A 26197-nucleotide genomic window follows, 5' to 3' on the forward strand; every position below is an offset into this window, starting at 1 on the left:
CCGTGATGGGTGATTGTTGGTCCTTGTTTCTGTTTGATTCGCAATTCAGTTCCCAGTGGGTGTGATGCAGCAATTTTAAGCTGGCATCACTTTTGAAGGGATGGGCAATGGGAGAAGCAGGAACACCGAGATCTAAATGTGATGTGTTTGTCTGTCTGAAATGGGAAAGTGTCCGATTTCTCCTCAGCGGGAAGATAGTCGATGAATATATTTTGTGAATCCTGCAATGGATGAATTTTACTCTGTCTCTGACCCAGGGTGTATCTGAGCTGGAGCTCTGGTTGTATGAGACCTGGGGCTGAGACCTGTAGAAATCCGGGTCTCATTGAACAGATCTAACATCAGCAAAGTGGAAGCTCCATTAATTCAGCGGCTGTACATTTAAATCACAATTGGAGGAAAAAAAACGTTTTTATTTAGTTCGAAATGCAATTGATAGATTCTCATTGACATGAATTAACGGTGTCCATCAGAGCGAGGGAAATGTTCACAAAACTGGGTTTACCGCTGGATTTATCAACCGTTCTGTTGATGATCTTCAAGGGGATGGCTTCATGTCCCACCACACAGGAGTAAGAAGCGCCGCTGGCCCACTCCTCCGCTGCAATGGATAACAGGCTGTACATGAAGAAGGAGCTATTGCCGTTCTCCGCCATCACCTCGGTGTTCTTGTAGTTCCCGGGATTCACCGGCTTGTCATTGACGGTCCACTTGACGAAGATCTCTCGGGGGGAGAAACCTCTCACTAAGCAGCTGAGGGAGACGAATCTCTGAGCGGAGACGTCTTCAGCCGAGGGCAGGAGGACAGAGACGGACGGTTCCCGCGGGTTGGGATCTGCAGAAAATGTACAATAAATGTCAGTAAAATGGGGAATTCCGGAGACAATGGAACCGCGGGTTAGATGTGAGAGAAATGTGTTTTGTGTTGGATTTTAAAGCTTTCCATTTCCCACTTTGGGATCTGTCCGGTTTCCCAGCTCGGAGCTGAGGTGGACACAAGCCTTTACCCTGAGGATTTATGGATATTGGATTCGAAAGTTTCAGAAAGTGTACAGCAGGGAAACAGGCCATTCGGCCCGCCTGTTCTGTGCTGGTGTATAAGCTCCACTCCAGGCTCCTCCCACCTTACTCCCAAAGGATTGGGAAAACTGCCAATGTAACACCCTTATTCAAAAGGGAGGGAGACAAAAACAGGTAACTATCGGCCAGTGACATTAACATCTGTCAGTGGGAAACGGTTCGAGTCCATTATAACGCAACCAATCGCTGAGCATTTAAACATACACAATATAATCAACAGAGTCAGCGCGGCCTCGTGAAGGCGAAATCATTGCTGAACAAATTTAGATGGAGAAAGACTGGATAAAGCTGAAGTAACGGGGGAATTGGGGGTCCTCGTGCAGAAACCACACAAAGCAAGTTCTGCAGGTAATATGGAGACAAATTGAATGTTGACATTTATTTCAAAGGAAATAGAATATAAACATGGGGAAGTCTGGCTAAAACTATACAAGGCACTAGTTAGTCGACACCTGGTATACTTTGAATAGTCTCGGTGCCCTTATCTAAGGAAGGCAGATTGGTTTTGAAGGCAGTCCAGAGAAGGATCACGAGGTTGATCGCGAGTATGGAGGGATTTTCTTATGGGGAGAGGGTAAGTAGGCTGGGCTGTACTGATTGGAGTTTAGAAGAATGAAGGCGACCTAATCGAGACATGAAAGATTCTCAGGGAGCTTCTTAGGATAGACGCTGGGAGGTTGTTTTCCCCTGTGGGAGCGTCTAGGACCAGAGCGCAGGATCACAAAGGGCAGCACGGTAGCATTGTGGATAGCACAAATGCTTCACAGCTCCAGGGTCCCAGGTTCGATTCCGGCTTGGGTCACTGTCTGTGCGGAGTCTGCACATCCCCCCCGTGTGTGCGTGGGTTTCCTCCGGGTGCTCCGGTTTCCTCCCACAGTCCAAAGATGTGCAGGTTAGGTGGATTGGCCATGCTAAATTGCCCATAGTGTCCAAAATTGCCCTTAGTGTAGTGTAGGGTGAGGTTACTGGGTTATGGGGATAGGGTGGAGGTGTGGACCTTGGGTAGGGTGCTCTTTCCAAGAGCCGGTGCAGACTCGATGGGCCGAATGGCCTCCTTCTGCACTGTAAATTCTATATCTATGAAAGTGAGGGTTCTCCCATTTAACAAAGAGATGAGGTGGAACTTCCTCTCTCAGAGAGTAGTGAAGCTGTGGAATTATTTAACCCGGGGGCAGTAGATTCTGGGTTGTTCAATATGTTCAAGGTTGAGAGAGAAATATTTTAAATCAGTAAAGGCGTCAAGAGATATGGGGATAAGTCGGGAAAGAGGAGTTGAAGATTATCATATCAGATCAGTCATGACCTCACTGCCGGCTGGACCGGTGTTGATGGGCCCAATGGCCTATGTCTGTTCCTAAGTCTTGTGGTCTATGGTCTCGCTCCATCTAAACCCAATATCACTGCTTTCAATTCATTGTTCGTTCATCTGCATATCAATTTCCCCCTTAATTCTAAATGCCCAGAGTATTTAGTTAGTGGAATTACCAATCAGAAAGGACCATAAATACACTGAATGCTAAATACTGACCGCTGCACTGACACTAGAAATAGACACAATGGCTCACTTATTCCTTCAGTCTCACCGCTCACCTATTTTTTTGTGGATTGAAATTCTTAAAGGAGTTGGCAGGTCCTGATGGCTCGCCACACAGTCAAACACAGCCCCACTCAGCCAGGCTTGTGTCGAGATGTTTAATTTGCTGACCACGCCCTCAGTATCTGCCCCAGGCTGCTCGGCAATCTCTGATTTCAGCGGCTTCATCGCTTCACTCCAGGACACGTTGACTCCATAAGGAGCATTCGAAATGACGCAGGTTAAGGTTACAGTCGCCTCCAGTAAGACCTGTTCTATTGGTGGCGGCAGTATTGTTACTGACGCATCAGTGCAAAGGGGAGAATCTGTGAATGAAAAAAGTGGAAATTAACCCAAGTTTGATCTTCAGAATCAGGGCAGCAGTATTCAGCCTGAACTCTAAATGGGAATGAATCAACTTCGAAACATCAACCTCTAAATAATCAACTTCGAAACATCAACCTCTAAAGACCGCCTTTAATCTTCTGTAAGCAATGGAAAACCAGTTTGGTTTGTGAAAACTATTCTCATTGTGAAATACAGTCAGCCCCGATATCATTCTAACGAATCAGTATTTCAGCATTCCCAATACAAATATTCCATTCCTGATCTCAGGAACGAAGTACTGGCGGCTGGTCCACAAATAGGTTGGATGAACTTTCCAACACTTTCCCCCGGAGCTGTTATCAGTTAAGTGTTTGAGACACCCACTGACTCTCCAATATAATCAGCTGTCTCAGGATAAAGCTGGTATCAAGTCCACCAGGGGCTGGTTTAGCACAGGGCTAAATCGCTGGCTTTTAGAGCAGACCAAGGCAGGCCACCAGCGCGGGTCCAATTCCCATACCAGCCTCCCCGAACAGGCGCCGGAATGTGGCGACTAGGGGCTTTTCACAGTAACCTCATTTGAAGCCTACTTGTGACAAGAAGCGATTTTCATTTCATTCATTCACCTCACTCACTAAATGACTTCAAATTATAGGGATACATTTATTTCTATATTCATAAAATCGTGAATGATAAGCAACCCTCGTCCAGCTCTTACATCAGAATGAAACACAAACTACGTGGCAGTAAATTAGAAGTTATTCTGTGCTTTGCACTAACTTCAGTAAATTCCTGATTTGGATTAACATCAGAGTGCAGGATGATTTACTGTTTCCTCTGTTTGTGTCTCTTACCAGCCGCGGTGATGTTGCGACTTTGGGTGACCTCTTGATGAGTGACCTGGCAGGTATAGACCGCTTTGCTGAACCATTCCCCAGCGGAGACTGTCAGCCGACTGCTCGCCGAGAAGTTCCCGTTCACTTCACAGCCGGGAGAGGTGACAATTCCTGAAATCATCGCTTGTCCATTCTTCAGCCACTTCACCGTGATTGACTTTGGACGGAAATCGTTGATTGAACAGACCATGGTTGCAAATTTCTTGCTTGAGATTTCTTCATTGGAACTCACGGTGAGGAGAACATTAGGAGTGTTGACAGGTGCAGGGCCTTCAAGAAACACAAGTTAGACATTTCTTGAAGAAGATGTTGTAACGAATAAAATGACTATATTTCAACAGTTTCTCTGTGGTCACTATTTCTCGCAGGAATCAGAACTATGCAGAGAACCATAAATGTGTTATGACCAAAGATGTAAATAAAGTAATCAAAGCATCTGTTTCTCACAGGTTCCACAACACTTACATTCCATTCCAATGCTCTTGTCTGAGCCGCTGTGTCGAACCTCACAGCTGATTTTGCTGCATCCCCCCTCTGACTCGGTGATGCTTAACTGGCTGCTCAGGGTGTAGGTTCCCTTCTTGTTTCTCACTGACGGGTATTTCTTAACTCCAGTGGTGATCAGCTGCCCATCTTTCTTCCAGGTAAGGCTGGTGATTTCTGGGGAGTAGTCCATCGCCAAACAGCCGTAGATCACGGAGCCGTCATTGTTGTGTTGCTGACAGGAGGAGACCAGGCTGTAGAGAGTGGGCGGAGACGGTGTTGCTGGGAAAGAATGGCCCATTCAACAAGTTAGACTCTGTTATTTGTGATCAATAAGTTACCAAGCACATCAAACTGTGACGATGCATTTATCCTAACATTTTCTCAGTAACTGTTACATCCATATTTCAGCGTCTATTAGTTCTATGATTTGAGAATCGCCATCTCTTTGCCGCCTCATTAGAAACTCGCATCCCTTTCTCCGTTTCTAACACATACAAAACAATAACATTTGATGCCGCCTGAATGGTGTAACTGTCATTGGATTGAAGGAGAGGAGCAGAGGGTTCCCCCCATTATTTCAGCCACCATGTAAAATAAAATAGTAATGTCGCCATAGACCCGAGACTGCCCTTTCCTTCTGAGAGCTGACTGGTGGTGATTTAACCTGAGGGTTACCACACCTCAGGCGAGGGGCAAGGTTGAGAATGTGGGTCTTTATGAATAACCTCAGCCGCTCCAGCAATTGAACTCGCGCTGTTGGGATCGCTCTTCATCACGAACCAGCCGTCCAGCTAACTGTGCTGTGTACGTCACAATCCAGCTAACTGAGCTGTGTACGTCACAATCCAGCTAACTGAGCTGTGTATGTCACAATCCAGCTAACTGAGCTGTGTACGTCACAATCCAGCTAACTGAGCTGTGTACGTCACAATCCAGCTAACTGAGCTGTGTACGTCACAATCCAGCTATCTGAGCTGTGTATGTCATAATCCAGCGATCTGAGCTGTGTACGTCACAATCCAGCTATCTGAGCTGTGTATGTCATAATCCAGCGATCTGAGCTGTGTATGTCACAATCCAGCTCTCTGAGCTGCGTATGTCACAATCCAGCTAACTGGGCTGCGCACGTCACAATCCAGCTATCTGAGCTGTGCATTTCACAGTTAACAGCACTTCGCGATGGTCGGCACAGTGGTTAGCACTGTTGCTTCACAGCGCCTGGATCCCAGCTTCAATTCCCAGCTGGGTCACTGCCTGTGCGGAGACGGCACGTGCTGCGCGTGTCTGCGTGGGTTTCCTCTGTGTGCTCCGGTTTCCTCCCACGGTCCAAAGATGTGCTGGGAAGCTGGATTGGACATTCTGAGTTCTCAGTGTACCCGAACGGGCGCCAGAATTTGGCGACTGTGGGATTTTCTCAGTAACATTATTGCAGTATTAATGTAAGCCAACTTGTGACAATAATAGGGATTATAAAGAAACTGTCTCTTCATTTCTATCATTGCAGTTTGGGAAATTCCCTGTTTTCAGGCTGTCTGATGCCCCCTCCTCTCTCCACCTCACTTTTAACCACTCCCAAAACAAAGAATAGTGACTTTGCTTCAAAATTGCCTTCGGAATGCACACTCACGTAATTTCAATAAAACTGTAAATTTGAGTAATAACTTTCACTAATTTTAGTATCATGCACATTAACAGCAGGAGGCGGCCATTCGGCCCGTCGAGTCTTCTCCCCCATTCAGTAAACTCCTGGCTGTGCTGATTGTGGTGTTAACTCCACATTCCGCCTGTCACTGAGACCGGGCTGTCTGCAATCCCCCCGCACCCCGCCCCGCGCACCCTGTGCGTCCCCCATCTCTCTGCGGTTCCCGCTGGATCTCTGCACCATTCGCCTGCTCCCTTCGCTTTCTGTCAGCTTTATGCCATTTTTCATGGTTTGTTTAGTTTTCCTTCGCATCTCTGAGCTTTCCCTCAACTCTGAACTTTCCTCCGGCTCTCTGCGTTCACGTGCTCTACACTTTTCCCGGTTCTTTGAAGTTTTTCCCTGTTGCTGGCGCTTTCTGCTAGCTCTTTGAACTTTTCGCCATCACTCTGCCCCTCACCCCGATTCTTATCACTTATTGTCCACCCCATGGACTTTCCTCCGGATATCTACGACTTCCACCGGCTCTCTGCACATCCCCCGGTTTTCTGCCCCTTCCATGGCTCGCTGCACATCGCCAGCTCTCTCCGTTTCCTTCCAGTTCTCTGCTCTCCTCTCCGGCTCTTTGCGTTCCGCGGCATCTCTGCCGTTCCCCCGGATCTCTGTGTTTCCCCCATCTCTGCCTTTTCCCTGCCTCTTTGCCCTTTCCCCCGGCTCCAGCGCGTCCCTCCAGCTCTCGGCACTCCCGTGCCATGCAGCCACACTCGGGTACGACGGTCCAGTTCTCTCTTCCCCTCTCGTTGTGGACGTTCACTTCCCGAATCCTGACCGTGAGTGAGAGAGGATGAGTGAGTAACTGAGTGAGGGTAGGAGAGTGAGTGCGGGTGAGTGAGTAACTGAGTGAGGGTAGGAGAGTGAGTGTGGGTGAGTAACTGAGTGAGGGGAGGAGAGTGAGTGTGGGTGAGTGAGTAACTGAGTGAGGGTAGGAGAGTGAGTGCGGGTGAGTGAGTAACTGAGTGAGGGTAGGAGAGTGAGTGCGGGTGAGTGAGTAACTGAGTGAGGGTAGGAGAGTGAGTGTGGGTGAGTAACTGAGTGAGGGGAGGAGAGTGAGTGTGGGTGAGTGAGTAAATGAGTGAGGATAGGAGAGTGAGTGCGGGTGAGTGAGGGTAGGAGAGTGAGTGCGAGAGAGTGAGTAACTCAGTGAGGGTAAGGGGAGTGAGTGCGGGTGAGTGAGGGTAGGAGAATGTGTGTGGGTGAGTAACTGAGTGAGGGTAGGAGAGTGAGTGCGGGTGAGTGAGTAACTGAGTGAGGGTAGGCGAGTGAGTGCGAGTGAGTGAGTAACTGAGTGAGGGTAGGAGAGTGAGTGTGGATGAGTGAGTAACTGAGTGAGGGTAGGAGAGTGAGTGTGGGTGAGTGAGTAACTGAGTGAGAGTAGGAGTGTGAGTGCGGGTGAGTGAGTAACTGAGTGAGGGTAGGAGAGTGAGTGTGGGTGAGTGAGAAAATGAGTGAGGGTAGGAGAGTGAGTGCGGGTGAGTAACTGAGTGAGGGTAGGAGAGTGAGTGTGAGTGAGTAACTGAGTGAGGGTAGGAGTGTGAGTGTGGGTGAGTGAGTAACCGAGTGAGGGTCGGAGAGTGAGTGCAGGTGAGTAACTGAGTGAGCGTAGGAGAGTGTGTGTGGGTGATTGAGTAACTGAGTGAGGGTAGGAGAGTGAGTGCAACAGAGTGAGCAACTGAGTGAGGGTAGGAGAGTGAGTGTGGGTGAGTAACTGAGTGAGGGTAGGAGAGTGAGTGTGGGTGAGTGAGTAACTGAGTGAGGGTAGGAGAGTGAGTGCGGGTGAGGGAGTAATTGAGTGAGGGTAGGAGAGTGAGTGCGGGTGAGTAACTGAGTGAGCGTAGGAGAGTGAGTGCGGGTGAGGGAGTAATTGAGTGAGGGTAGGAGAGTGAGTGCAGGTGAGTATCTGAGTGAGCGTAGAAGAGTGAGTGTGGGTGAGTGAGTGACTGAGTGAGGGTAGGAGAGTGAGTGTGGGTGAGTGAGTAATTGAGTGAGGTTAGGAGAGTGAGTGAGGGTGAACGGGTGAGGGTGAATGAGTGAGGGTGAATGAGTGAGGGTGAATGAGTGAGAGTGAATGAGTGAGAGTGAATGAGCGAGGTTGTATGAGTGAGGGTGAATGAGTGCGGATGAATGAGAGAAGGTGAATGAGTGAGAATGAATGAGTGAGGGTGAATGAGCGAGGGTGAATGAGTGAGGGTGAATGAGTGAGGGTGAATGAGTGAGGGTGAATGCGTGAGGGTGAATGAGTGAGGGTGAATGAGTGAAGGTGAATGAGTGAGGGTGAATGAGTGAGGGTGAATGAGTGAGGGTGAATGAGTGAAGGTGAATGAGTGAGGGTGAATGAGTGAGGGTGAATGAGTGAGAGTGAATGAATGAGGGTGAATGAATGAGGGTGAATGAGTGAGGGTAAAGAGTGAAGGTGAAAGAGTGAAGGTGAATGAGTGAGGGTGAATGAGTGAGGGTGAATGAGTGAGGGTGAATGAGTGAGGGTGAATGAGTGAGGGTAAATGAGTGAGAGTGAATGAGTGAAGGTGAATGAGTGAGGGTGAATAAGGTTGTATGAGTGTGGCTGAGTGAGGTGTGTAACAGAAGTAGCGGGTGAGCTTGGGTAAGTGAGGGCGTGTGAGTGGCAGAGAATGAGTGTGGGTGGGTGAGGGAGGGTGTGTTTGTGATGGTGGTTGTGTGAGTGAGGGTGAGTGAGAGACTTAGTGTGGATGGGAGAGAATGAGGGAGTGAATGAGAGTGGGTGCATGAATGCGTTAGGTTGACTGAATGAGGGTGACTGTGTGAGGGTTTGTGACTGAGCGTGAGTAAGTGAGGGTGGATGTGTGAGGCTGAGTGAGTGAGGGTGGGTGAGAAATTCAGGGTGGGTGAGCGAGAGAGAGTGAGTGAGGGTGAGTGACTGAGTGAGGGTAAATGAGGGTATTTTGAAGGTGTGTGACTGAGTGTGACTGAGCGCAGTTGTGTACTGAGGGTGAGTGAGGATGAGTGAGATTGGCTGTGTGAGGCTCAGTGTGAGCGTGGGTGAGTGAATCAGTGTGGGTGGCTGAAGCAGTGTGGGTGAGAGAGGGGCGAAGGGGGCTGTGTTTGTGGCTGAATGATTGGAGAGTGGGTGAGTAAATCAGTGAAGCTGAGTGAGTGAGTGAATCAGTACAGGTGAGTGAGAGGAGTGAGGGCGACTATGTGAGGCTGAGTGAGTGGAGAGTGGGTGAGTGAATCAGTGAGGCTGAGTGAGTGAGTGAATCAGTACGGGTGAGTGAGGGGGAGTGAAGCAGTGTGGGTGAGTGAAAGGGTGAGGGTGGCTGTGTGAGGCTGTGGGTGAGTGAATCAGTGTGGGTGAGTGAATGGGAGTAAGGGGGAGTGAATCAGTGTGGGTGAGTGAGTGAGAGTGAATCAGTGTGGGTGAGTGAGTGAGAGTGACTCAGTGCAGGTGAGTGAGTGAGAGTGAATCAGTGCGGGTGAGTGAGTGAGAGTGAATCAGTGCGGGTGAGTGAGTGAGAGTGAATCAGTGCGGGTGAGTGTGAGAGTGAATCAGTGCGGGTGAGTGAGTGAGAGTGAATCAGTGCGGGTGAGTGAGGGGGAGTGAATCAGTCTGGGTGAGTGAGTGAGAGTGAATCAGTGTGGGTGAGTGAGTGAGAGTGAATCAGTGCGGGTGAGTGAGTGAGAGTGAATCAGTGTGGGTGAGTGAGTGAGAGTGACTCAGTCTGAGTGAGAGAGTGAGGGTGAATCAGTGCGGGTGAGTGAGGGGGAGTGAATCAGTGCGGGTGAGTGAGGGTGAGTGACTCAGTCGGGGTGAGTGAGTGAGAGTGAATCAGTGCGGGTGAGTGAGGGGGAGTGAATCAGTCTGGGTGAGTGAGAGTGAATCAGTGTGGGTGAGTGAGTGAGAGTGAATCAGTGCGGGTGAGTGAGTGAGAGTGAATCAGTGTGGGTGAGTGAGTGAGAGTGACTCAGTCTGAGTGAGAGAGTGAGGGTGAATCAGTGCGGGTGAGTGAGGGGGAGTGAATCAGTGCGGGTGAGTGAGGGTGAGTGACTCAGTCGGGGTGAGTGAGGGGGAGTGAATCAGTGTGGGTGAGTGAGAGTGAGTGATTAAGGTTGGGCTAGCAAGTGTGAGTCAATGAGGGTGAGAGAGTGATGGTGAGTAAGGGTGTGTGTGTGAATGAGGGTGTGTGTGTGAGGGTGTGAATGAGTGACGGTGTGTGAGTGAGTGATGATGAGTGTGTGTGTGTGTGACGGTGTGTGAGTGAGTGGTGTGAGTGAGTGTGTGTGTGTGAGTGAGTGGTGTGTGTGAGAGTGTGTGAGAGTGAGTGTGTGGGAGTGAGTGAGTGGTGTGTGTGAGAGTGTGTGAGAGTGAGTGTGTGTGAGTGAGTGAGTGAGTGTGAGAGTGAGCACCTGTGAGTGAGTGAGTGTGTGAGTGAGTGTCTGAGAGTGAGGGTGTGTGAGTGAGTGAGTGTATGTGAGTGAGTGAGGGTGTGTGAGTTAGTGAGGGTGTGTTGGGAGTGAGGGTGTGTTGGGAGTGAGGGTGTGTTGGGAGTGAGGGTGTGTTGGGAGTGAGGGTGTGTTGGGAGTGAGGGTGTGTGAGTGAGTGCGTATGAGTGAGTGAGTATGATTGAGTGTATGTGAGAGTGAGGGTGTGAGTGTGAGTGAGGCTGTGTGAGTGAGTGCTTTTGAGTGAGTGAGTGGATTGAGTGCGTATGAGAGTGAGTGAATGTGTGCGAGAGTGAGGGTCTGCGAGTGAATGAGTGAGGGTGAGTGAGTGATGGTGTGTGAGTGAGTGATGGTGTGTGAGTGAGGTTGTGTGAGAGTGAGTGTGTGAGAGAGTGAGAGTCTGTGATTGAATGAGTGAGGGTGAGTGATGATATGTGAGTGAGTGAGGTGTGTGAGTGAGGTTGTGTGTTAGAGTGAGGGTGTGTGAGTGAGTGAGTGTGTGTGAGAGTGAGGGTGTGTGAGTGAGTGTGTGAGAGTGAGGGTGTGTGAGTGAGCGTGTGTGTGTGAGTCAGGCTGTGCGAGTGAGTGAGGGTGTGTCAGTGAGTGAGGGTGTGTCAGTGAGTGAGAGTGTGTGAGTGAGAGTGTGCGAGAGTAAATGAGGCTGTGTGTGACTGAGTGAGGGTGTGTGAGTGAGTGAGGGTGTGTGAGTGAGTGAGGGTGTGTGAGTGAGTAAGGGTGTGTGAGTGAGGATGTATCTGTGTGTGAATGAGGGTGTGTGTCAGTGAGGGTGTGTCTGATTGAGGGTGTGTGAGTGAGTGAGGGTGTGTGAGAGTGAGGGTGTGTGAGTGAGTGAGGGTATGTGAGAGTGAGGGTGTGTGAGAGTGAGGGTTTTAGAGTGTGCCTGAATGAGAGTGTGTTTAAGGGAACAGATGTGTGATAGCGAATGTGTGAGAGAGATTATGTGTGAGAGTGTGTGAGAGAGATACTGTTTATGTGTGTGTGAGTCCCTTTGTTTGAGAGAACGCGAGAGTGTGCGCAAGAGCATATGAGAGAGTGTGTGAGAGTCCCTTTGTGTGTGAGTGTGTGTGAGAGTGTGTGTGGAAAGAGTGTGTGAAAGGAAGTGTGAGAGAGAAACATTCTCATTCACCCTCACACTCCACACGCACTCCCATCCACTCTCACAGTGAGTGTGGGTGACTCAGTGAGCGCAATCCGGCTCGAGGACCACTGGTTGGACAATCATTTCAATCTTTCACAGAAATGTCATCCACTAACTTGGTGCTTTCTATCGTGACTGCGTCGGGCAATTGGCTGTCACCCCAGTTTACCTAGACTGTGATTTTTAAAAATAGAATTAAACAAAGTAATATTTTCAGACACTAGTTTATTCTGATGGTTATTTGCAGCGGGTATCTCGTCATTGTCCATTTTATTTGTCAAAATAACTTGCAGCCTCTTGCAGCCTCCTGTCAGATCAGAACAGACGCTGCCCTCTAGAGCGTTACTCTCACTTCCTGATGCTGTTGATTCTGAAATGGTCCTCAAATTCAGGTCACTCACATTCAATGATTTTCTGATACTCAAAATGCTTCAATATAATTAATGAATTCAAATTAATGCATTTTTCAGAAATATTGTTAAAATCAATTAACGTGCGTCGTTTCACGAGCATTGGAACAATTTATTTCCATATATCTGACTCGATAACTCAGCTCGTCAGCCGATGTTTATTCATCTACTTGACCTCTATGGGGGAAAGACCCTCAAGTCAGGCACAGGCCAAGTTAAGATATAGAGTAAAACCCTCACTCCTCCCCACAACATATCCTGTCTCCCGCTGCAAGGATAGGGGTACAATACTGGTTTGATATAAAATAAAACATCAAGTGTACCCACGGAAGGGATCAATCCAGTGTTGATATAAATGTTGTAGCTACAAGAGCCCGTCAGAGGCTGAGAATCGTGTGTCAGGTAATTCACAGCCTATCGTCCAAAGACATTTCACCATCTACAAGTCAGGTCTGTCATTGAATCATTTCCATTTATCTAAATGATGGAAACACGAAAAACCTCGAGGCATTCTGCACTGTCCAGCGGCCTGCCAACATAGCCCTATTCGCCGCCTTAAACATTCATTCCCTCCATCACCGACAAACAGTGGCAGCAGTGTGTATGATGTACAAGATGCACTGCAGCAACTCTCCAAGACTCCATCGAAAGCACCATCCAACCCTGCAACCTCTACCACAGAGAAGGACAAGGGCAGAAGATACATGGGAACACCACAACGTGCATGTTTCTTTCCAAGCCACACACCATCCTGACTTTAAACTACGCTGCCGTTCCTTCACTGTCGCTTGGTCAAAATCCTGGAACCCCTTCTACAACACCACTGCGGGTGCACGTGCATCACATGCAGCTATGATAAAATGATTCACATCAATACATTCTCAAGGGGCAATTAAGCATAGATAACAAATGTTGGCCTAATCAGCCACTCTAAAATCCCTGAATGAGATTAAATATAAGATAAAGACTAATTTATCTCTTTCCACTGTCCGTTAAATAGGATAATGAATGCTATAACAAGGAATAAAAGAGAATCAACCTCCCTCTGCATTGCCTAATCTAACATTCCAAACATAGACATCACTGGTTAAAAAGTAACCGGATCTCCTCCAGTTTGTCTGGCGTTTCGGAATTGATCTTTCTGTCACAATCTGGGGCAGATATCTCAGCTCTGAGGCGCCTCGTCAAACATAAAGTCAAAACTTTCACATTCCTCATTGATACGAGTTTTTAAAAAAAGAGTAATTAAAATTTTACTCCCTAAAATACAAGAGAATAAATTATTCAAGTTGTTTGATTCTAACTGATAAATGGTTAACTTACAACAATTCAATAACCTCTTTGAGCTTAAGTTGATATTCATTTCAAAACTCCCTTCGCCTTTCAGCTATTTCTCCTGTTTGTCTGAACTGGGCAAAATGTATTTTCACTGAAAATGATCACATTAAATATAACAGACTGAGGGTAGTTTAATATCAGTGACAGTGATCCAGTTTTACGATAAGAAATAAACAAATCAGGAAAGATTCACATTAAAAATCGATTACAATTTGATGTAATTTCTTAATAAATGTAATCAACAAAATAATCGAGGCGGAACACCTCATCAATCTGAGTAAAGAAGTGGATTGTTTTCGGAATTCATTTCCGATATAATTAAAAATCTAACAGCTCAATTGTAGGGGGTAATTAATGTTTAATTAATTAGTACCAATACTAATTTGCATGTTGCTGTTAATTATCAATTAGTTGTCTTGTTAGATGATGTGCATCGGTTTAAAAACAATTTTAAAAACCTATAAGTCAAAACTAGTTCCTTCTTGGAACTTTGTTCTATCATCTGGGTTTAATCAAATCTTAAACGGTGCTAAACAATAAAGATAAAATACCTGGATGGAAACTTCAGACTTGTATAATAATTTTACTTCAATCTAATCAAATTTTAATGTTTTACCTTTTTGTTTTTAACTGCCCTGATTTAATCTACACAATTCAAAATGCATATTTCAGAGGACATTGCTAAATATTGAATTCCATCTATTCACAGAGTATAATTCACATCATAAATCTATGAGTGCAATATTTCAAATACTTTCATCCAGGCTGATGTCGCGAAAACTGTCCCTGTGAGATGGGGTGGCGGGAGGGGGGGGGGGGGGGGGGGGGCGGGGTGACATCATCTGTTTGTTAAAGCGGGACTCCTGAGTTTGTAAACGATATATATAAATAAATAATTAGCCTGGCAGTTTGTGATCAATCAAAGTGCTTTCTAGATTTAACAACTCAGACAATCCCTGCAATAAATATTTTAAAACTATTGCTAATGAAAGGAGATCCAAATTAATCATTGCAAATACAGTTAAAACTATTCATTCTACTGCTTTAATAAACTGAAGCATAATGAACAAATGGAATAGAGATTTTGTTGTCCAATTTAATATTTAATAGAAATAAGCATGGGGCTCAGATATAATCTATGCTTCTGTTCTGTACTTTGTTTCCCTGTAATTCTCTCCTGTGGACAGCACAGCTATTCGAGACAGGATGTTATTATTTATTGCAAAGCTAATGTTCGCATTTTGTAATTAAATTAATCTCTGAATTTTAAGCTTTTACCATGCAGTCGGAACATTCCTACAATTCAAATAAAATCATATGAACAATTCCTTCACTGCCAGCGACTTCCAGGTCGCAGAAAACTGGTTATGATCAGATTAGTGATAATTTTCTCACTATCCACCTACAAATTACATTTAAGTAATCATATTGTTGATGTTGCACGGAAAGAATATAATAACCGGATACACAAATTGTCCAACTACAATGTTAAACTCCGAATTAAGTAACTGCAAACATAATCAGGGATTTAAAAAATAATTCAAAATCTCTTGCGTTAACTGAACACTGCTGTGGAATCAGTATGTTATTACTAAAACAGTTTCAGCCAAAATCACAAAATATTTCCAGCCTAGAAACTTTTCCAGTCATTCTAATTTTGAAAGGCGGTTGATGATTAATGTGAAAACATATTTGGTTAATAAAGAACTATACTACCGTTTATAATTCTTTAATTATACTAACTTTAATCTCTAATTCTAGAATGTTTTGATTAAGCAGTGTGAGATTACAATAACGAATTGTGTCCTGAATGAAGGCATAGTTTAGTTTAATCTGTAATCATCAGTTAAGATTTTTCAAAAGCCTGAATATATCTTTAATTTATTTCTTCATTTCTGAAACCTGCCTGTTTGTCGTGTTTCAAGCAGATTTAAATTACGCAGACTTAGACTGTTTACATTTAACCACAAAACCTGTAACCGCTCAATGTTACCGAGTTCAAATAATGCAGAAACAACGCAGAAAGCCACACCGCTTCACAAATTGTACTTAATCAAAGTCACCCAGACACACAAGCCTCTCAGCAGGAACACATCAAACCTCATCACTGAGGGACTGAAACACGTTTCACGGAGAAGCAGCTCAATTCTACGTGCAACAGAATCAAACTTAATATTTCAAAAGTACCTCAGTATCGAATCCAGCAAACCAGCTCGCCACCAAATGAATTAATAGATATATGGAATAACAGCAATATGAGGCGGTCGGATAGGTCCAAAAATAATATTGAAACTACCATATTTTATTCATTTTGGGCCGTATTTCAAACATATTTTGAAACGTAGTTTGCAGTAGTTGGTAAAAGCTGCAACCATCAATCAGATGCCACCGAGTTTAAACATTGCAGAAAAGCCAAGCTGTGATTACAGTAACAAATTATGTTTAAAAAGAGCGTCTGAAACCGTGTCTTCGTTTAAACTGCCATTATCATTTTTTTAAATGTTCTAAAATCCAGCCAGTTTGCTCTAAACTCCTGCCTACAATCATGCGTCAAGCAGATTCAAACGCGTGAATTGTTTTATTCAATCATAAAATATCACCGACCTTAAATAATGCAGAAATCCCCAACCATTTCACAGATTTCACTTGTTCAAAGTGATCCAAATACAGTGTCCTCAGCCACCAAACCGGCACCACGTCACATCACTGAGCGGCTGAATCTCATTTCATGGAGAAGAAGCTCAGTTACACAAACACTTTCAACAGAATCAAACAACACTTCAGGAAAATCTCTGTCTAGAAACCATCAAATCCGCCTGTCATCAAGTGAATGAAGAATAATATCATCAGTATTGCGAGTAAGAGGAACATTTTAAATAAATTCATACAGAAACTTCAGCATATTTTGCTAATATTGGGTAAGATTTCTAACACATGTGCAGTCAATGATAAAACTTCCAGCCACCAGATGTCACCGAGATAAAACATTGTAGATTCGCCAAAACGTTTAACAGACGGTAGGTATTTAAAGTAACCCGGCCACACCATATCCTCAGCAAATTAACATCAAATCACAACAACCAGCGACTGAATCCCTCAGCAGAACCCTTTGTCAAGATCCCCTTTTCAGCAGAATCACATAAAACATTACAACAAAATCTCAATACAGAATCCAGCAAACCAACAATTCAGTGAACGAATGCATAGTTGAAAATGAAAAAATAAATAAAACAAAGACTCAATTAAAACAGTTGGTAAATAATTGCACGGTTCTTACCTGCAGTCACCGTCACCATGGTGCCTTGTCCCCAGTAGTCGAAGTAGTCACAATGTTACACCACCCGGGTAGCTCCGTACAATAACCGAATCTGCACAAAATAGACAGAAATCCACCATTATTTTAAATATTCACAAACCAGCGGCAAAGTAAAGTCACAGTGAATGATCATTAAATTAGAATTGTACTTGTGGATAGCGATTGCCCATCAGAAATGTTCCGAATGTTTTATATTTCCCAGAGTAACACATAACCATGTTATTGAAATCACCAACTGATGAGTGAATAATTATTAGATTTTGGATATGAATTCTTATTATTTGGGCAGTGCTGGACATAAATAATACTTCACTGTGAATAAAATTGGATTGTAAAAGCGAGCACTGAGCCAGCCTCAGTTAATTAGTGCGGAGGGGCTTTTTGTATTGACAGTAACTGCTGTGATCCAGTTATCACAGTGAGACACAGCGTGTCAAATACTGCGGCAGACCGTTAACTGTAAAATACAGAGATTTAATTTCACTGCTCTCTCAAAAATCTAATTCTGTCTCTTATTTCGGTGAGTTATTTCACCTTGTCCTGGTTACATTTATAAAGAGGATCAGAATAGCTTAAAACCTTCTGCGCAGATCCAACTTGTCAGTCAACAGTGATACATTGGGAGCTTTTATAAGTTTTTACAAACTAATATTACTTCCATCCCTTTGTTTTATTTAAGCCTCATTTACATTGACGATCCTGCTGCGATCCTGCTGCGGTCCGGATCACAAATTTGAACAAACTCTTTCACTGAGGTTTTTGTACAAGAAGGTCGCTGTGCACAGCACTGTGGCCCCACTGCTGTAGTCACAGTGACAGGCACCCGCACAAAAACTGCACTCACTCTTTATTCAGTCCTGCCGCTTCGTATTCACTTCAAATACACGGTTACTTCTAATCTAGTTTAGAATTTATGCAACAGTTTGCAAAATACAATGTGGAACATTTCCTCAAAGTATCAGACATAATACAACAAGTTTCATGTCCAGGACTGCAATTGCTGAGAATGCAAACATTAAATATACACACAGTCAGAAGCTCATTATTACATCGGTAGGTTTGTTAGGTTTTACGGTTAAATGTTATCTGTGTTAATTTTACCAACAGCGCTCCTGGTCTCGTTCTGATCACTGATATTAATACTACATTTAAAACAAGTACTGACCTTCCAATTCTGATGAAAATTGATGAATTCCCTCTCGAGCTGTTTTTGTGCGGGTCCAGCCCTGGTTCCTCTCGCTGTGCCCACTTTGCACAGTAATAGATGGCGGTGTCTTCGGTCTTCAGGGTCGACATGGCCAAAGAGAAGATGTTGTTTGACGTGTCTTTGGAAGGAGTAAATCGGCCCTGAATCCCTGGCGCGTAGTATATGGTGTTGGATGAATCATAGTAGAGAACGAGCCACTCCAGCCCTTGTCCGGGAACCTGGCGGATCCAACCCATCCAGTAGCTGCCAAGACTGAACCCGCTGGTTTTGCAGGTCAGTCTCAGGGAGCCTCCGGGACGCCCGGTCTCTGCCTCTGGCTGAGTCAACACAACCTCCGACTGGACATCTGTAAAAATATATCAAAAAGCCCGAGGATTAATGCTGGTGAAATGATTGGTGATTCTGGAACATTCCAGAGAGAGACTAACACTGAGACAGTAACAGTGAGAGACTTGGACAATAAAAACTACTCACGGGATAAGAAAGTCAGCAACAAACTGAGAGAAACGGCCCACCTCATCCTTCTGGTCATTTGGCGGAAATGGTTGTGTCAGGAACTCAGTGAAGAAACCCGCTCCCGGACTGTTGGATTCGGGTCCCAGTGAGCGGCATTTAAATACCCGGCAGAAGGGGGCGGGTTTCCAGGCGCCGCCTGTTGATTCCCTGGTGGAGGCGGCGACTGGATCCACGTCCCACCTTCCACACCCCCAACAGAATGGGCCCAGAGATTTACTATAGGTTATTATTAAAAGGAGATATTAATCTATAACGGGATATTTGTTTGTCTGAATTGATTCATTGTAATGTCTCTCCTCATCCTAATCTAAATTATATTTTCGCATCTGTTAATAAAAGTTAATTCCATTATAAATTCAGTCCCTTTATTTCTACTCTTCAACGTAAGGGGATGAACATAAACAGGTTAAATTATATTAACGGTGAATAATACGTCTGTCTGTCTGATTTGCAACAACTCCGGGTCTTTATCCTATTGCAATAATAACTTATAATTAATCAGCCGAATTGTTCTCGATTTCTGTAACTAAATACGTGGAGTGAACAAAGTGATTCTATTTAAATGGTGCAAGGCTCTCATCAAACAATGTAGGTCTGAGGACAGGAAGAAACTCTCACATTACACAATGTTTCTCCTGGTATTTCTCGAACTGCCCCTGAGCCTCAGACAGTCCCGTGAACATTAGCGGTTAAAGAAGCCGCTTGCCTGATAATTGAGCAGTGAGTTGACAGAGAAACAGAAAATTCACATCAGGTTTTGACAGAGAAGTTAATGAATCAGAACGGACGCGGCGATCAGCAAAATTATCCTTCAGCATCCAAATCATTGCAGCTAATTTTACTGACCACCGGCTGCCTAACATTCACTGGTGTTGGGAACACAGGATATCAGGACTTTGCGGCATATTACACAATACCACAGGAATAAATGTTTTAACTTCCACTGAAGCTGGTCATGAACTGGTCAATTCCCCACTCATTGTCAGCACTGAGAGGGACTGTAAAATAATGGAAACAGCAAAACGTAAACTGTACAGAATACGGTGCTGATCAGGTAGAAGTTTAAATGAGGTCAACAACTCGGAGAATATTCCTGGAATCCCCGCGAGTTTAATGCAGTTCTATTACTTTTAATTCATTTTAATTTATGTTTTTGCAATTCTACTCATCTTATCGGGTTGTGGATTGGGTCCATCAACACCACTCACTCTCACTTCATTAGGGTCTTAACACACAGGCTTTAATATCTAGAGTGACCTTTACTCGGAACTAATATAAATCAAATAGCATTTAGTCAGTTCACTATTTTCCGATCATATTGAATCTCAGAGTGAACAGAACATTCACTGAATATACTAATTTACATGGAGCACCATTTAAAATGTATACTATATGTGCGGTTTAAACATTTATTGTTTGAATGGATGAATCCCATTTTGTCCATTCATATTCAGGCTAATCTGCCCCACACAGTATTTGGCAGCAATCCAGCCGCCTGCAGTCAGGGAGGCTCGAATGTTCAATGTTGTTTACAGGAAGCATCTGGATTTTTTTTCAGAGATCTGTTTTCTCAGTACTGACCGCTTGGCTGCAAGCCAACTTCAAACTCTTAACATTGTCAATGAGGACTATTTATAAACAAATCTACCCAGCAACAGTACTGGAGATAATTTTATGTTTTAAATTGTGGACCTATGTGAACTATTCCCATCTGTCAAGAAAGGAGAGTTATCCAGCTTTTCTAACCTCCCTCAGCAGCAATATACCGCTGGAGGATCTTTCCCACACCTTGTAACATTGTGATGACGGATGGAAATACAATCAGACCATCAGCCAGGGGTCCATTTATAACAGATCAACATGTATATTCTTGTCGTTTTTCCCATATTCTTCCATGGAATATGGGACTCACTGACAAGACCACCATGTGATCCCTGTTCCTAATTGCTCTTGAACTGAGTGGTTTGCTGGGGCAGCTCAGAAGGAACTGAAGAGTCAGACTTGTTATGTCCGACTGGAACCACATGTAGGTGAGACCAGTGAGGAATGTCACATTTCCTTCATTGCTAAACAATGTCCATCTCCACTAAAATAGAATCTAACCATTTCTCCTTGACATTCACTGATATTGCCATCGCTGAATCCTCCATTATAGAACATAGAACATTCCAGCGCAGTACAGGTCCTTCAGCTCATGATGTTGCGCCGACCTGTGAAACCACTCTAAAGCCCATCTACACTATTCCCTTATCGCCCATATGTCTATCCAATGACCGTTTGAATGCCCATAGTATTGGCGAGCCCACTACTGTTGAAGGCAGGGCATTCCACGCCCTTACTACTCTCTGAGTAAAGAACCTACCTCTGACATCTGTCTTATATCTATCTCCCCTCAATTTAGAGCTATGTCCCCTCGTGCTAGAGATCACCATCCGAGGAAAAAGGCTCTCACAGTCCACCCTATCCAATCCTCTGATCATCTTGTATGCCTCAATTAAGTCACCTCTTAACATTCTTCTCTCTAACGAAAACAGCCTCAAGTCCCTCAGCCTTTCCTCATAAGATCTTCCCTCCATACCAGGCAACATGCTGGTAAATCTCCTCTGCATCCTTTCCAATGCTTCCACATCCTTCCTATAATGCGGTGACCAGAATTACACGCAATGCTCCAAATGCGGCCGCACCAGAGTTTTGTACTGCTGCAACATGACCTCATGGCTCCGAAACGCAATCCCTCGACCAATAAAAGCTAACACACCATACACCTTCTTCACAACCCTCTCAACCTGGGTGGCAACTTTCAGGGATATATGTACATGGACACCGAGATCTCTCTGCTCATCCACACTGCCAAGAATCTTACCATTAGCCCAGTACTCTGTCTTCCTGTTATTCCTTCCAAAATGAATCACCTTACACTTTTCTGCATTAAACTCCATTTTCCACCTCTCAGCCCAGCGCTGCAGCTTATCTATGTCCCTCTGTAACTTGTGACATCCTTCCGCACTGTCCACAACTCCACCGACTTTAGTGTCATCTGCAAATTTACTCACTCATCCTTCTACGCCCTCCTTCAGGTCATCTATAAAAATGACAAACAGCAGTGGCCCCAAAACAGATCCTTGTGGTACACCACTAGTAACTGGAATCCAGTATGAACATTTCCCATCAATCACCAACCTTTGTCTTCTTCCAGCTAGCCAATTTCTGATCCAAACTGTTAAATCACCCTGAATCCCATGCCTCCGTATTTTCTGTAGTAGCTTACCGTGGGAAACCTTATCCAACGCTTTACTGAAATCCATATACACCACATCAACTGCTTTACCCTCATCCACCTGTTTGGTCACCTTCTCAAAGAACTCAATAAGGTTTGTGAGGCACGACCTACCCTTTACAAAACCGTGTTGACTATCTCTAATCAAATTATTACTTTCCAGATGATTATACATCCTATCTCTTGTAACCATTTCCAAGATTTTGCCCACAACAGAAGTAAGGCTCACTTGTCTATAGTTACCCTGGTTGTCTCTACTCCCCTTCTTGAACAAGGGGACAACATTTGCTATCCTCCAGTCTTCTGGCACTATTCCTGTAGACAAAGATGACTTAAAGATCAAAGCCAAAGGCTCAGCAATCTCCTCCGTAGCTTCCCAGAGAATCCTAGGATAAATCCCACCCGGCCCAGGGGACATATCGATTTTCACACCTTCCAGAATTGCTAACACCTCCTCCTTATGAACCTCAAGCCCTTCTAGTCTAGTACACTGAATCTCAGTATTCTCCTCGACAACATTGTCTTTTTCCTGTGTGAACACAGGATATTATGAATATCCTGGGGTTACCATTAACCAGGAACTGGACTGGACTGGCCATATACATGCTGAGTCTACACGATCGGGTAGGGTCTGGGAAACCTGCGGGGAGTAACTCACCTCCTGACTCCCAAATCCTGTTCACCGTCTACAAGGCACAAATCAGGAGTTTAATTGAATACTCTCCAGTTGCCTGGCTGGATGCAGCTCCAGCAATATTCAAGAAGCTCGACAGCATGCAGTCCAAAGCAGTCCACTTGATTGTCACCCTACGTGCAAACACTCATTGCATCCACCACCGACGAACAATGACAATAATGTACCATCCACAAGATGCGCTGCAGGAACGCAGCAAGTCTCCTTTGAAACACCTTCTATACCCAGCACCATAACCTTCTAAAAGGAAGAGGCAGATGAAAGATGGGACGATCACCACCTGGAAATTCCGCTCCAAATCACTCACTATCCTGACTTGGAAATATATCGCCGAATCTTCGCTGTCGCTGGTTCAAAAGCCTGGAACTCCCTCCCGAACAGCAACGTCGGTGTACCGACACCAGAGTGACTGCAGGGGTTCAAACAGATAGCTCACCACCACTTTGTGAAGGGCAATTAGTGATGGACAATAAATCATGGCCTAGCCAGCGACACCCACACCGTATAACTCAATTTAAAACTCTACTAATCTTGTGGAACGATGGCAATTGGTGAGTATGATTATTTATATTCATAAATGAATGAAAATTGGCGAATATAATTGCTATGTTTCTGAACATTTATGGCCTTCGCCATCCCTGCTGGAAGATACACGCCATCCCACGGGAGATTCATGATGCAAAATCATAACCAATATCTGAAAGAAAAGTGGACAGAGGAAACTGCAGCAACTATTGACATCTCTCACTCATAGCAGCACTGGGAAGGCCTCTGCTAGTTTCACACTTTAAACACTTCATCTGCTTGCAGGCCGAAAGTAGCTGGAAGCAAGGTGCTGTGTTTGTGTCGCAAGATTTACTCTGGACTTGATCTGCTCCCTCTGCCGCATGTATACCTCATCACCTTTCTTTCATCAATCTCAATAAACATTTTACACCGTCAGCAGAGCGCGGGCACCATAAGACTTGGGGAAAATTGGTCGTCTGCTAAAGCTTCCCTGTCTCATTCACTCCTTCCATGGCAAAATGCACTGCGTTGTACAGATTGATGATTCCACTTCTGACAGATTCTAAGTGGATAATTGAGTAAAAGAGGACCGTGTCCTGGACCCAACTCTATTCGGCAGCTTCTTCTTCATACTACAGTTCTTCGCCTTCCCTGAAGATATGGATGAATCCATTAGCACACTCTATCAGGCTGCAAACCTGTACAACCTTTCAGTCATCAAAACGGAGTCATAATCACAATACATACTCATCAGAGAATTACTTTATGCTGAAAATTCGATCATCCAAACAAAAACTCATCTACAGAGACTCATGGACTGTGTCCCCTGTGCCTGTAACTTGTTCTTCCTTATAAGCATGAGGAAAACCGTGGCAGTGGGACAAGGTGTTGCACTTTCGCTAATGGTCACACTAAATAAGAGCCGGTCAGCAAATTCTGCTCCCGAGTTACCACGGTGAGAGACTGCCGTGATGTAGAATGTGATGCTGACATGGGGACAGCAGATACCGCCTTTGTTTGACTCATTACTCTCACCAGTGTGAACTCACTGGTGTCTCAGAAAGTTGGATGAATGGGCGAATCCCTTCCCACATTCGAAGCAGGTGAACGGTCTCTCCCCAGTGTGTGCACGTTGGCATGTCAGCATTTCACGTCTGCTTTTAAAGCTCTTCTCACAGTCAGAATATTTAAAAGGTCTATTGTTAGTATGAACACGTTGGTGCGCAGTGAGGAGTGATGACCGAGTGAACTTCTTACCACAGATGGAACAGGTGAATGGCCTCTCCCCAGTGTGAGCTTGCTTGTGTGTTCGAAGATCGGATGACTTTGTGAAACCTTTCCCACAAATAGAGCAGGTGTGAAGTCGCTTGTGTATCAGCAGGTGGGATGAGCGAGCATATTCCTTCCCACACTCGGAGCAGATAAATGGTGTCTCCCCCGTGTGAACCCGCTGGTGTGTCAGAAAGTCAGAGGAATTAACAAATCCCTTCCCACACGCAAGAGTCTTTCTCCAGTGTGATTGCATTGATGAATTTGCAGTGTGGATGGATAACGGAATCACTTCCCACAGTCCCTACATTTCCACGGTTTATCCATGCTGCAATTGTCTCGCCAGGTTGGATGATCACTTTGAGTCTTGTTTACACACAGATCACGTGTATGGTTTACACCCACTGTGAATGGTGTGGTGTTTTTTCAAGCTGTAACTGGTTAAAGATCTTTCCACAGTCAGCTCACTGGAACACTCTCTCTCAGTGTGTGTGTATCTCGGTGCTTTTCCAGTCACATAGATCTTTCAGATCCTTTCCCACAGACAGAACTAACATTACTTCCACATTCAAAGGCTGATAATATTCAAGTCCTGGGGTAGCACGGTAGCACAGTGGTTAGTACAGTGGCTTCACAGCTCTAGGGTCCCTGGTTCGATTCCCGGCTTGGGTCACTGTCTGTGTGGAGTCTGCATGTTCTCCCCGTGTCTGTGTAGGTTTCCTTCGGGTGCTCCGGTTTCCTCCCACAGTACAAAGATGTGCAGGTTAGGTGGATTGTCTTTGCTAAATAGCCCTTGGTGTCCAAAAAAGGTTAGGTGGGGTTACTGGGTAACGGGGATAGGTTCGATGTGTGGGCTTAAGTGGGGTGCTCTTTCCAAGGGCCGGTGCCGACTCGATGGGCCGAATGGCCTCCTTTTGCACTGTAGATTCTATGATTCTATGATATGTCCATGGAATAACATATAGCTGACCCTTTGGAACAAGCTGATGGTTTATAAGGCCTGAACTCTCAGAACCTTGTTGTATGTCTGTGAAACAAGGAACACGTACAGCAGTCAAGAAAAATAGCTCAGCCAATGTCATCTTTGCTGTCCGCAATGCATTTTGGATATTTACTAGCAGGCCAAAATCAGAAATGCGGCAGGTTTCTCAAGGAAAGAGCTTCCAAGTCTCTTCAAAGCAATGAAAAATAGAAGGTGTCCACAATTCTAGTATGGTCCCTAAATGGAAGATGGTCACATGCCCCAGGAATTTCCACATGAACGAAATTCGCTCATTGTCACAAGTAGGCTTCAAATGAAGTTACTGTGAAAATCCCCTAGTCGCCTCATTCCAGCACCTGTTCGGGGAGGCTGGTACGGGAATTGAACCGTGCTTCTGGTTTGCCTTGTTCTGCTTTCAAAGCCAACGATTTAGCCCTGTGCTAAACAGCCCATAGTGGAAACATCCCAGTGGGAAGCCCGATATTCTGCTTCAAGGATTCGTCTAAGTGTGACCTGAAGGTCCTAACCATAAACGTTGATCATTGCAATTGGGGGTCACCAGCTGCAAACTCAAAAAACGGCGATACTTCCGGTGAGCTGGTGTGAACCACCAGGACCAATGGATTTAGCAGCTTTGAAATAGACACAAACCGATAAAATGACAACCCAGAACGACAATTGAGAGCTTCATGTGCAACACTTGTGTCAAACCCAGTGGATGTATTTGCTGTGTATCTATTGGAAATAGAAGGATGCCTGTGATCGTTGTGAAATTCAGTTGTACACAACATGATGTGTTTCACACAAACACATGCACAAATTCGCTTTCACATACACACACAACGAAATACACACATGTAGATAGACGAACACACCCAGTCTTTCACACACGCATTCTCTCTGTCTTACACGCACGCCCACATGTCCCCTTTCAACTTAAGATCCCATCTGAACTTCCTTGGATGATTTGGAGACAACGACCCGAACCATCTTTCAGGTGGTATAATGAACCAATAAACTCTCCCCAACAACATGTTTGTTAAGG

General features: G+C 45.0%; 1 protein-coding gene and 1 gene segment (V, D, J or C); one reads left to right on the forward strand and one right to left on the reverse strand.

The window, feature by feature from the left end:
• The window catches only part of LOC140418681 (uncharacterized), a 403178-nt gene that overhangs the window by 66804 nt on the left and 310177 nt on the right, over positions 1 to 26197 (forward strand). The window lies entirely within an intron of this gene.
• Positions 393 to 16742, reverse strand: LOC140418678 (Ig heavy chain C region-like). The segment is given in 5 exon segments: positions 393 to 835; positions 2671 to 2979; positions 3835 to 4146; positions 4342 to 4641; positions 16662 to 16742. Coding segments are annotated over 5 exon segments (1332 nt in total).

Source organism: Scyliorhinus torazame, chromosome 5 (genome assembly GCF_047496885.1).
Source record: "Scyliorhinus torazame isolate Kashiwa2021f chromosome 5, sScyTor2.1, whole genome shotgun sequence".
In the NCBI taxonomy this organism is placed as follows: Eukaryota; Metazoa; Chordata; class Chondrichthyes; order Carcharhiniformes; family Scyliorhinidae; genus Scyliorhinus; species Scyliorhinus torazame.